The sequence below is a fragment of the Panthera onca genome, chromosome B1 (genome assembly GCF_046562875.1).
Source record: "Panthera onca isolate mPanOnc1 chromosome B1, mPanOnc1 haplotype 2, whole genome shotgun sequence".
Taxonomy (NCBI): domain Eukaryota; kingdom Metazoa; phylum Chordata; class Mammalia; order Carnivora; family Felidae; genus Panthera; species Panthera onca.
This window is the reverse complement of record NC_138342.1, coordinates 201,249,657-201,262,622: the sequence shown is the minus strand read 5'-3', so window position 1 is coordinate 201,262,622 and position 12,966 is coordinate 201,249,657. Positions and strand designations below refer to the sequence as shown.

General features: G+C 39.0%; 1 protein-coding gene across 3 annotated transcripts in view; it reads right to left on the bottom strand.

Moving 5' to 3' along the window:
• The window catches only part of CSMD1 (CUB and Sushi multiple domains 1), a 2,002,273-nt gene that overhangs the window by 1,017,800 nt on the left and 971,507 nt on the right, over positions 1-12,966 (bottom strand). For all 3 annotated transcript variants that reach the window (XM_078445226.2, XM_078445227.2, XM_078445228.2), the window contains one exon: positions 5,532-5,726. In XM_078445226.2, the coding sequence (XP_078301352.2) occupies positions 5,532-5,726 (195 nt within the window). The remainder of the gene's footprint in view (positions 1-5,531; positions 5,727-12,966) is intronic.

Sequence of the window (12,966 nt, the reverse complement as noted above, 5' to 3'; positions counted from 1 at the left end):
GATCATGACCTGAGCTGAAGTCCGACGCTCAACCCACTGAGCCACCCAGTGCCCCTGTATTATTTAATTTTTTAAAGATAATATACATAAATCTAAAATTGGGATAAACAAGACACAGTAGATGGAAGTAATGGAAGTATGTTCATACTCAAAGCAAGATGTGAATTAAAAATAAAAGTTAAACAATAAAACTGATTAAGAACAGTATAATAAGTTATAATGATAACAAAAAATAGTTAAATGGTATCAGAATATCTGTGGCACAAAAGTATGGTAGTTTCGATGGGCTGTTTCTTTTCACAGCAATCCCTTTACTATTGCTTTTTTTTTAAATTATGTGCATAGGCCACTTATATTAAATTTTAGTAAAAGTAGGATGATATATCAACTGTCTTGTTCTAATGTCTAAGTCATAAATTTACAACCTATGTCAGCACCATTTAAAACGTCCTTACCTTTATTACAAGAAAAATATTGCTTTCCCTGCCTACATTCAAGGTGATTAGAGATACAAACAGGTTCATGAATTTATGGACTTCGGCATATTTACAAATTGAAAGTGTATAACTATGACTTTTTGGAGAGTTTTTTCAAGTTTATTTTATTTACTTTTTGAGAGAGAGAGAGAAGGAGACAGAGAGAGAGAGAGAGAGAGAGAGAATATATCCCAAGCAGGCGCCATGCTGTTGGTGCAGAGCCCAATGGAGGGCTTGAAGTCACAAATGGTGAAATCATAACCTGAACTGAAACCACGAGTCGGCTGCTTAATCGACTGAGCCACTGAGGTGACCCTACAACTATGATCTTTAAATGCTTTTCTATAGCAGTTCACAGGAGTTGTGCACAAAATAGAGGCTAACCTATGAAGTGCAGACTACAAAACAAACAAACAAACGAACAAACAACGTTATTTAGGACAGCTTGTGATTGGGAATGTCCAGAGCTATGACTTCTAGGGATCTCTGCTCTGCAATGTTAAGAAGTATTTTGTGAAGCACTTTGCAAATACAAAGTGTTCTGTCATTGGAAGCATTAAGGCGCATCACAGCTGATGTTTGGGGAAGCAAGAGAATGCATCTCTGGCTGGAGTGGACTAGTGTTTGCTTGGAGCTGGCTTATTTCAAATAGCATATGCCTGATGCAACTGTCCTATAGTTTATGCTTTGCACAAACTATCCTAATCTCTTCCAGGCCCAGCCAGAGCTCATGTCCCCAAATGTCCCTTATGTCTACATATTCCCTTTGTGGTTGGATTCCTAGATTTAGGCAGCTGGTGTAAGTTCACACTGATACTTAAAAAATGAAGTCCAGAGTCAGAGAGTTGCAGGGTCTAAAGAGAGGTGGGAAAGGAGGGACTTACCCACCTCATTCTGGACTCACATGACATAAGGATCACTTCTACCTGAGGGTTCTTCGGATCAGATCATTGTTTCTTAAGAAGGAGCATTTTCTGAATGCAGCTCCTTACCTACTTCCTTTCTACCTTCTTGTATGATCATGCCATAAATCTGGAGACAACTTCTGGTCGTTCAGTTTGCATTCAAGAAGAATCCCTCCTCTTTTGGATTTCATACTCTGTGGCCCTCCAGGGTCCTGGGGACCTAAGTAATTTGTCATATAACCTGGGCCCTCATGTTCTAGTCTATTTTATTTAATAAAACAGTAGGGGAAGCCGAAAGCAAATTGAGAAGGCACTCCAATCCTGAGCAGAGAGCATCTGTTATTGGATCTCTGAGTTCCCTTTTATATTTCTCCTCTAAATGCCCACCGTAGCTGAACACACAGGAACAGCAAATCTTTGCAAAGATTCCAGGAGCAACAGGCAATAATGAAATAGAATTAAAGAAGATCTAGACATTAAGTTGAAAACTCTAGGATAAATGAAGAAGACTGATCTATGATAGCTTCAGAAGAACAATATCTAAAGTCTCATCCTGAGGAGAGGTCAGTTTGATGCTGGGCTCCCATTCAGAGGAAGAGCTGGCTGGCCTCCCATTTTATTATGTATTGATTTTATTAAATAGATGATTCTATCATTTTTACTTAACGAGTATCACGTGACTCTAGAAATGATACACACCTTTAAGTGCCATTGTTCAGGTTAAAGGCTGCCACTTGGAGTTCTATATACATTTTTCAACACCAGCGAAAAGTCATTGTAATGGGATCATAGTGGTGTTACCGTTAACATCGCTATCAATCCTCCAGCAATTCCCAGAACTAAATAACTAGAATGTTGGGGAAGCAGAAAATATACTCATTTAATTTTTATAAATTATCTAAACCCACTTTCCTGAAATTCATTTATGTCTCTCATAGATATGCTACATCTACACATTTATAAGAATTAGATCATTGATTTCTTTTTCCTTATGATTCAGTTATCCAATTCAATGACAAACTGTGATGCAGCCTTCAAACTCGTTTCATAAAATAATTATATCTAATTTAATGCCCTTTGAAATGCTACTAGCCCAAGCACTGGGAAAAGCAAAATGTAAGCAAAATGCAATAATCTGTAATAGAGGAGAAAAAAAATTTATCCTGATAAAAGCATCTTAATATTGGTGGAATTTAATAAATTGGCGACAGAATAAGAATGGTTATGAGCTTACAGTTATATTAACTTTGACTTTAAAAAGGCTTATAATTGTGGAATTAGTAAGGACCCTTCAGTTAAGAAGAAAACTCCTTGGGGGAGTGTGGGCAAGAAACAAGCTGTCACGGCAACTGCTAATATTTATTTTTGCATTTCCAAACAAATATTAATTATTTGCTTCTCAACATGTTTCTATACCTCTATTAAGTTCTTGAATGGGAGAAACAGGTAGAGCGGTGAGGGGAAATAGCTGTAGACTACGCTAAATTTTAAGGTAGAGAGGAATCAAGGATATAGTTACGACGTTTGTATGACTAGAGACTATCACCAGGGAGGAGTTCAAGAAAAAATATTAAGACATTATGTTTAGATATAAAGTAGCAACAAAATAAATGCTACAGACAAAAGGACTTTTTTAAAAAGCAGTCTCAAAAGAGGCTGCAATGTAAGGAATGACAGAAATTTGGACGTGAGTGTGAACTTGAAAACTTAGTAGATTTACGGCCATAGGGGAGATAAACATAGCAGGATAAAAGAGCAAAAATGTGGAATTAAGCGTGGAGTGGTATGTCAGGAAGGAATTCTTTGGGAAAACCACCCTGGTTTTTAGGGTTTACCAATTTCTGTGGCACAAACTGCCCCCCCCCCCGCCCCAGCCATGGTATGAGGAATGCAGAGCAAAAGAGATGATACAGTCAGTGGCTTTGAGAAAAGCCAGCACCAGTTAGCCCTGACACAACATCACATGTGGGGAGAAACGCTTTAAGTCTGTGTCTGAGAACACGGACAGATGGCATTTACAGTCCAGTTAAGCCAGGGTTATCATGAGGCACGTTGGCAGCCATGTTGAAGAGTTGGCTCTCCATTCCTCTGGAATCACTGATGGGGTCTGGCTGAGAGAGAAAGGGGTGAGGAAGATGTGTTTCTTGGAAAGAAGGAGTAGCGAGTAGAATGTCTGAAGGAGGCTGAGATTCTGTGCATGGAGCTCATTTAGCCAACTTGAAGTGGGTCTGGGTGAAAAGAAAACAAGAAAGCTAACTGGAACAGTGTAGTAGGACAGGGAACAGAGGTTAGTAAAAGACAGTGAGAAAGGAAAAAGCTGGCATACAGGGAGTAATAGAACAAAGCTGGAGTAGCTCCAGTGTTTCTCCAGAGTGGATGGGAACAATGGTGGGGACGAGGAAGAAAGCATATATTTAGGAGATCCAAGTGGTATCCTTAAATGGGATCCATTAGTTGAGGAGAACTGGTGAAAAAAGAAGGGAAATGGGACAAAGGTCTGGATTTTGAGTATGTCGCTCTTTTGACAAGATAGAAAATAACAGCCCTAAGAAGAAAGAGAGAGTAAGAGAGACAACAGACTTCAGAAACACACATTGAAATAAGCATGTCCAGAGGAAAAACAGACACTTGGAACAGATAACTTTCCTGGTGGGATTTTCTCTAGGGAAGAGGAAGAATTTGCTAAACCTGAACGCCATCAGCTACGAGCTAGAACACCTTGAGCAAGTCACATATCTTAAGCTTGGACCCCTCAGCCGCAAAATGAGTCTTTAATAAAGTACCTATTTGAGACGATGAAACGTGGAAAGTCATGCCTGGTCCATCATAAGCCATCGGTAGGTACTAGCTCCCAGCAGGAGTGAGGTAACTGTGGCAGCAATATGCCATCATCCCGTAATTAGCATCAGGGAGATCTTAGGAGACCACAATATTTAACAGAAAAAAATTTTTTAAAGAGGGGCGCCTGTCTGGCTCAGTTGGTTGGGCAGCCGACTTCGGCTCAGGTCATGATCTCGCGGTCCGTGAGTTCGAGCCCCGCGTCGGGCTCTGTGCTGACAGCTCAGAGCCTGGAGCCTGTTTCAGATTCTCTGTCTCCCTCTCTCTCTGACCCTCCCCCGTTCATGCTCTGTCTCTCTCTGTCTGAAAAATAAATAAACATTAACATTTTTTTTAATTTTTAAAGAAAACGTTCATTAAATAGCAGAGGCTAAACTATAAGCATTCCGATGATAACGGAACGCTGCCCTACGCGACTTGTAGCCGACGCTGTGAATTTGGACTCAGGCTGGAGAGCACGGGTTAGAAGCCAGACTTGGGTGAATCTTCAGACGTCACATGCAAACTGTCCCTGGAACCTTTTGAAAACAAAAATTCTGTTTCTTCATCTGTTAAACGAGCGTCTGTGCTTACCGTTCCCACGGCTGTTTTGAGCATTAAATGGTATGATCCAAGTACAGCGCTCAGCACGTTTTCTGGCCTCACATCAAGGCCGTAATAAATGTTGGCCACGCTTTTATTTTTGAAACCCTGTGATGAGTTTTTCTCGGGAAAGTCAGAACTTGAGAGTGACGGTAGGCTCTTTCCTAAAGTTAATGGATCCGTAAAGTAGTGTTATGGAAAAGGTTAAAAATTGCAGGGCGTCAGGAAAGTAATTCTAACCTTGCCCCCAAATCATGCCGCTGAACATTTGGATAGAGTGTGTTCCTTCATGATCAACTTATTTGAAAGGTATAAGAGTGTTCAAAAAGTCTTTAAAAGGTATAATTTAATTATCAAGTGGTGCCTGTCATTTTTAATGAGAACAAAATGTAAAAAAGGAGCCGTCCAATCAAGAAGGACATAAATGTGCACGGTAAATCTTAGCATGCTATGACAGCAAGTGATAACATTATGCAGAAAGCCATAGAATGTGAGAAACAGAACGAAGAAAAATTCGGATGTTTAAGGAACACATGTAAATTTCTTATCAGCTTTACAGAGCCCAGTGATGGCTTCCTGGGTTACATGTAACATTGACTTCTAGGAACAGAATAAGCTGGCATGGTAAGACCCAGCAGGATGCGAATTCTTTTTGTTTACTGGAAACTTATTCCATCAGTACCAAAACCTTAGTCTGGGTTCACGACACATGTGGTCATATGGTACGTACCCCTGCAAAATGGAGCTGGAAAGTCCCAGGAAGCACCATTCCCAGGGCTGACGATGCAGGTCAGAATCGCATGGCCTTCCAAGATATAGCCAGAGAGACAGCTGTACCGGATTTTGTCTCCTATGTTGAATCTTGTGCCATGGAGAACTCCTTTCAGTATCTCCCCAGGATTTCCACATGTATGGCTGGGTAAAACTATTAAAAGAGAAATAGGAGAGAGACAGAAAAGTGAGAGATTTTTCTGGTGAGATCAACTTATCCCCAAAGCCTGCACTGCATTTGAACTATTCAGATTAGCAAAGCTAACACAAAACCATTTTCATCTTCCCTGAAAAAATAGAGAAAATGTATTCTTTTTTTTAATAACGTCTGCCATTTAACCCTTTATAAGAGTATTTTAAAAGTATAAATAAATGCAGTTTGAGAAGACGCAGAAATACAGTTCTGCATACAGTGTTGTAGACGATGTCTACGTTATTTTTCTAATTATGAGATTCTCCAGTCTCATGGAGTTGGCAGACAGATAACACGGTAGGATATGGACAGCTATCCGAAATACAGCGTGGATGAATATTCATGCCATATTTGTCTTCACTCCTTTAGGACCAGCACAACCAAATACACATCACTAATCAATGTTAGTTGACATTTTATGGATAAATCACTGAATTAAAGAATAAATGGAAGATTTCATTCGTGAATCTGTTAGGCTTAAAAATGCACCACTTGTATATTCCAACTTATCTGTTAGGCTCATGCATTTATAGTGTCTGATTCACAACAAAGTTTTAGCCATCAGTTTTGACAAATCAAGTATTATATTCATTTGCTTGTCAGTAAGAAAGCCTCGATTCCGTTCTTTCTTGACCTGCTCGCTTTTTATGTGGATAGGATACTCTGCCTGAGAATTCAACTGCCTTGAAACCTCATCGATAGGAGACCATTCCATACTCCGAACATAATTTCCAACCTAGGTGATTCACTATTAGGTTACATGGGTGAAGCTGATGACTGTTGGTTATGGTCTATATCTTTCTGGTTTAAATTTCGCATCTGACCAGTAAGTCAGAGCTATCATGATGTAGTGAAATAAATCAAGGAGACTACCACTTAAAAAAGAAATGAGTTCCAAAAAAACATTTCCAATAAACAAATTTGATTATTTTATGTGTCTATCCTTCTTTTTTTAACATGGACATTGGAAGTGTATTTTGGTATATATGTATAAATATTGCAATATACTCTGTTTTCTTTGGTTGAAAAATGGAGAAATAAAACTTTCCCAGTGAATGGAGAGGAAATTTAAGTGATTTCCAAAATTATTTCTATTACAAAATTACTTAAATGTGTATAAAATAAGCTTAGAGAAACACTTAGAAAACAACCATTACCACTTAGATATTTAATAGTGACATGTTTACGAAATCACTGCCTACATAGTCAAGGGGTTCTCAGTTCTAGTTTTTAAAAAATAGTTTGTGAAACCAGTCTACAGAAACCTCTTTAACACAATAGAAAATAGTTCACTATGATCCACAATATTCTTTGTTGTCTTTTATAAAAAAGAAAGTCTGTGTTTAATTCCACATTCACTATCGCTAAGTCAAGGGGTATTTTTAAAATGTTCTTTAAAAAGACTGTTTGGCATTTAACTGTCTCTGGCTTTTCTAAGGTAGAACTGATTTCAGTTCATAACTCAGGACGCCTGCCCTCTGACAGAAGCTAGGTATCTGACAGCCAGAGACAGGCAAGGCAGGGCTGAATTTCTACCATCAATGGAGAGAGAGGTAGGGGTGGGGGAACTATGTACATATGAATGCTTTCGGTGTTTTCCTTCCTTGTCCAAGAATATTCAGAATTAACAAATCCTTCCTTGCCATTTTTTCAAGGGCCTTTATTATTTTCATTAAGTGCTAAGACTTATTAGAAGAAACATATTCACTTTAGATCGTGTGGTCTCCCCGAAGCCAAGAATTATCAGTGTAAATCTGTCAAAAAATTTTAACATCAGCTTTTACACGTGACTGCTTTCAGAACTAGAAAAACCAAATGAGCCATTCTGAAAGTTGAATGTGGCCTGTACAACTTTTCTATCCATTTGTCTATTAAAAACAGCAAGAAATCATTTTTAACGATTAGCTTTTGCACAGATAACATAATTGACTTTTGTACAGAAAGACCACAGTAACCAAAGTACAATAGGAAAGAGATCACACGATGTGGCTGCTGCATGAACAAACACCATTCTGTATTATCTGTGTAATACCCATTTACTACATTTAAAGAAATGTGAAATGCCTTATGTAAAACTTGACTGTGCACTGATAATTGCTGGGAAGTGTATAATTGCATGGACTTTGAAATGCTTAAGAGAAACAAAAAGAAAAATCATTCCTGAAAATAAGGATCTCCCCAAGCAGACTTCTGAAAAGAAAACATCCATGCCTTAAAACTTTTAACAGAGTCTAATGGAACAGTTGGAAACAGACAAATGATGAAATTCAGGAAGGAAATAATTTTGGCCATTCTAGATCATCAAGTTAAGAGAGCTATATTTAATAGGATACAATGCAGATGTTAAAAAGTATTGACTGCCAAAGGAAAAAAATCGCAGTAGGTGGACGATGTATCGTGCCCAGAATGCACATCACATCTCAAATAGCACAGAAGACGTAAGGGATCTTCCTCAGGTGCAGGGGTCAGGCTTCCAGGGAGAGCAGTGACTACAGTGCCGCTCATGCCCATCAAAGCCCTGTGCAGAGATGGGCATCTCTGCCTCCCCTTCTGTCAACTGTTCCCGGGCACCTTAGACATTTCCTTTTTTGTTCCTGTCTACAGATTTGTCTTTATTTTAACATCTTGACAATTGCATTCAAATTCAGAAAACGTTCACCCAACGCGTATTATTTGCACAGCCTTGTTTTCAACCAACACCAAAATGGAACGGAAAGAGAATGGGATTTAAGACTCTTCTTTTGCTCTCTTATTAGCTCTGTTAATCTACCAAAAACGTGCCTTCATCAGTATTTATTTCACGGGGCACAGTGTGAGGATTGAACGAGTCAATGCAGGTCTCAAAATACCCGCTCTGTGTGACTCTCCCATTGGATTACATTCCAACCGACCACCTCCCGTTTAGACCTGGAATTGCCCTTACATCTGTGTCTATATGGTGTCTAGAATAATGTCCAGCTCTCAGCAGGAACTTGCTAAATCCATATTTGCTCAATCAAGTGCTAAATATGAATATGAATGTAGTGTACCTCATGTATTCTTCTAGATCTATGTACAACTAAGAGTCACAGTTTGTAGCCTGACGGAAACAGAAAAAAAGCAAATGAGTTTTCAAGAACCAACTGAATGAGGTGACATTTCAGAAACAATGAATCAGCAACAAATTGTCACTTTAAGCCACTTTTCTCCCGATTTAGCTAAAAATGTAAACGGGATGCAGAGGCTTAAAATGAATTAACATTTTATAAGGCAAAATAACTTAGCAAATGGGAAAAAGTGATTAAAAACTAACTTTTAAGGTTTAAAGTCACTGGTTGGTGGGACAAAATTATAAGTTTATGATTTGGGGAATTTGGGGAATAATTTATGATTTTAGGGAAAAATATTAAAGTTTTAATGTGAACAATTGCAACACGCAAATAGAAAAAGTTGAAGATGAATTCAAATATTAACTTCCAGTTTCAAAGAAAACAGCAAAAATGCACATATTATAAAGACATTTTCAAGTTCATTAAGCCATTATCAAAAATGCTCAACTGTGAAAAAAAATGGATGAAAATAATTATAGCTATATGCAAAGATTTAAGACAAAGACATGTAAAACTTGCCAAAGATCCAGGGGCTGGGAAAAACTAATGTAAAATAAACTCAATCCGAATGGCATTTCTGCCAATTTCATTTTAACTAATTTTTTACCCAGTTTCCCTGAAGATCATGAATGTCCCTTTGTGTCTCCCATGGTAATGAGTACACATTAAGTATTTAGTAAATACTTATTGAATTGACTTGAACTCTAATTTTAATTCCCTTAAATCCTCCCTTGAAGTCATTTGCACTCTTTCCCATGGATGCTTTAAGAAAGAAATTCTTATTTGGGTAATGGGAATTCAGCACCCAGTGCATACATTTGGTAATGGGAAAGCGTTTTCTTGAAAGGCACTCAGGGCACAGTTCCTTCTTCCCATGGCAGACCTCATTCCACCAGATCTCATGAAGCCAAGTTGGTATACCCAGGGCTTGAAACACGGGTTGTCATTCTAATTACCCTCATGGAAATTCCCTCCATAACGCTCTTGATTTGGCAAGCGCATATGGTCACAACTCAGTGACCTCACGTCAACCTTTAACCCAACTGTTTAAATGATGAAATGGATGTCATATCAAATCCTCTTCCAGAAGAAAAGCGAAAACATGATGCCAAAATAAAGTACAGCATTAATATTCATTATGGATGGACAAAAGACTAGTGAACAGAAGTCTGAAATTCATCAGAAGAGAGGCAGCATTTTTCACAGCCTGTGCACAACCAATGAATTTCACTGGGCGCGATCATTTGGAAACCAGGTCCCAGAGGGTAAATGTCAGGCTCTTTGTTTACACTTTGCCGTTCCTGGACTCTCACTGCAGCTCAAGGAAATAAAACTTCAAATACCCACCTGACACACAACACTTGAAATGTAAACTAATGATAAGAGATGTGCTTGTCTGCAGACTGTGTGCTCTGCAACATCCCCCTCCCCCCCACCCCCGACCACAGACTTTGGGAAGGGTTAGAAAAATATGGTTATATAATTTTCAGAAACCCTTTAAAAATCAGATTTCCAAGTCTTTTTTTTTTTAATTTTTTTTTAACGTTTTATTTATTTTTGAGACAGGGAGAGACAGAGCATGAACAGGGGAGGGTCAGAGAGAGGGAGACACAGAATCTGAAACAGGTTCCAGGCTCTGAGCTGTCAGCACAGAGCCTGACGCGGGGCTCGAACTCACAGACCGTGAGATCATGACCTGAGCCGAAGTTGGCCGCTTAACCGACTGAGCCACCCAGGCGCCCCCAGATTTCCAAGTCTTGAAACCTGACATCTATTCTTGGTACAGACTTTCAAAATCATGGGCAGTTTCTGAAACAAGAAGATGGAGAGACCATAGTTACATGTCTCAAAGATCATGAGGATTTCCCGGTAGGCAGCGACGAATGCTTTCTGCTTCTAAAGTCACGGTCTCCATGGTGGAGGTGAGATACTGCATGAACACCATTACTTTGAAAAGTGACAGAAGCTATAACAGGAGAATTAAAAAAGGGTGTGAGAGTTAGGTATATTTAAAAGTGGTAAGATTTGGCCAAATTACAGTGGAAAGTTCATCTCTAAACAAGGGAAGTAGTCAAATATGTCTGTAGCAAGGAAAGTCTATCACGCGGGTTATGGGAAAGGGATGGGCTATCAGACAGACTTGTGCTTCTCCTTCAGAAACAGACTGTTCAGTTTTGGACAAATTACCCAAATCTCAGTTTCCATGTCTTGACAGTGGGGCAGGAGGGATGAAAATCAAAGCAACTGATGGGTATGTGTGAAACATAAATGAAACAATGCAGATTGAACAGCTACCAGCACAATTGGGACAGAATGAATGATCAATAATACATTTACAATTCTTATTTTCCCAATTCTAAAGCACCATGGAAACTTTTAGGGAAATAATGGAAGTTTTAAAATTACAGTGGTTCTAATATATACCAGCTTCAGAAACAATAAAGCTAGAAAAAAGTCTGTGTGTGGGGTGTCAATATCATGTCTAAAATGGGAACATGGTTATTAAAATGGAGAGCCAAGGAGAAAGACATCCCAGTTCTATTTGAAGCCATATTAATTCTACCTATTATTCATGTTTTATTATAGTAGTAATACTCATATAGCACACACTATGAACTAGACACTGTTTTAAGAGGTAAACACACACACACACACACAGACACACACACACACATACAGTATGTATGAAATAAATACTATTATTACCCTGTTTTTATAGAGCAGGAAACTGTGGCCAAGAGAAGTTAAGTAATTTCTTCATGGCCACACAGCCAGTAAATACTGGTGGTAGGATTTGCACGTGGTGGATCCAGAATTTCTACCCTTCAGACTACAATAAACTTTCTTACGAGCAGGTCAACATCAAAAGAAATAATGAAGATAAAATGTCTTTACATCCCTAGTGTTCTCAATGGAGCTATGTTTGATATAACAACATAGGTTATTATATCACTTAACTCTCTGCAATGGATCCTTTCATGCCCTTCTATTTTTAAGTCAAAGGCAGATGTTGTCTAAACTGCACTAATCTGGAGCCAGAACAGCTGGGCCTTTGCCATCCTAAACAACACAGGCATTGATTCAGGTAGAAGTTACTACAAAACGATGACACAAAAACCCCCGACAGATCAAGAGTTACCTATTGAGGAGGAAGCAGCAACCTTAGGAAGAACTTACAGATGGTGACTCAGCAAAAGAGAATGCATAAATATGAACATGACGGCCGATGATGCAACGTAATAAATTTAGTTCTGAGCATATTATGCTTTTTGTTTTAATCTTTTTCAAGTTTTTAAATGTTTACTTATTTTTTGAGGGAGAAAGAGAGACAGAGTGTGAACAGGGAAGGGGCAGAAAGAGGGAGACACAGAATCCGAAGCAGACTCCAGACTCCGAGCTGTCAGCACAGAGCCCGACGGGGGGCTTGAACTCACGAACCATGAGATCATGACTTGAGCTGAAGTTGGATGCCCCAGCACTTTTTGTTTTAAATCTGTGCAGTGTGTCTATTTGCATACCCTGGAGTCCACAAGAAAAGGACTACAAATACTGCTAAGTTTCTTCTGACTGGAAGAACAGCAGTGGAAGGAGCTGAAGGAAAAGAGGCTGGGAGCCCAGAGTTAAATCCTGTAGACTAACGCCCAAAATTAGGGAATCAGGCAAACAGTCATTCAACTCAAAAGAAAAATGACCCAAAGTTAAGAGTCAGACCACACAGAGAGCCCAGTAGTCAAGCTTAGAAACAGTCATGGAAAAATGGATGCCTGGTAATATCGAAGGTTGAAAAGTCATCGTAAGTGATTGACATACGAAAAGAGCATAGCAATATGGAACAACACAAGATGTACTTTTCAATTGTCCTGGAATTTTCAAAGAGGAAATGATGCATACATTATCAGGTAACTGTGCATATACTCAAGCCACATGGTACATTAGGGACATGGTCATTAACTTGTAAATCATTTTTTTAAAAAATTAATATTTATTCATTTTTGAAAGGTAGGGAGCAGAGAGAGAGAGAGAGAGAGGGAGGGAGAGAGAATCCCAAGTAGGCTCTACACTGCCAGTGCAGGGTGCAGTGTGGGACTCGATCCCACCAACTGTAAGATTGT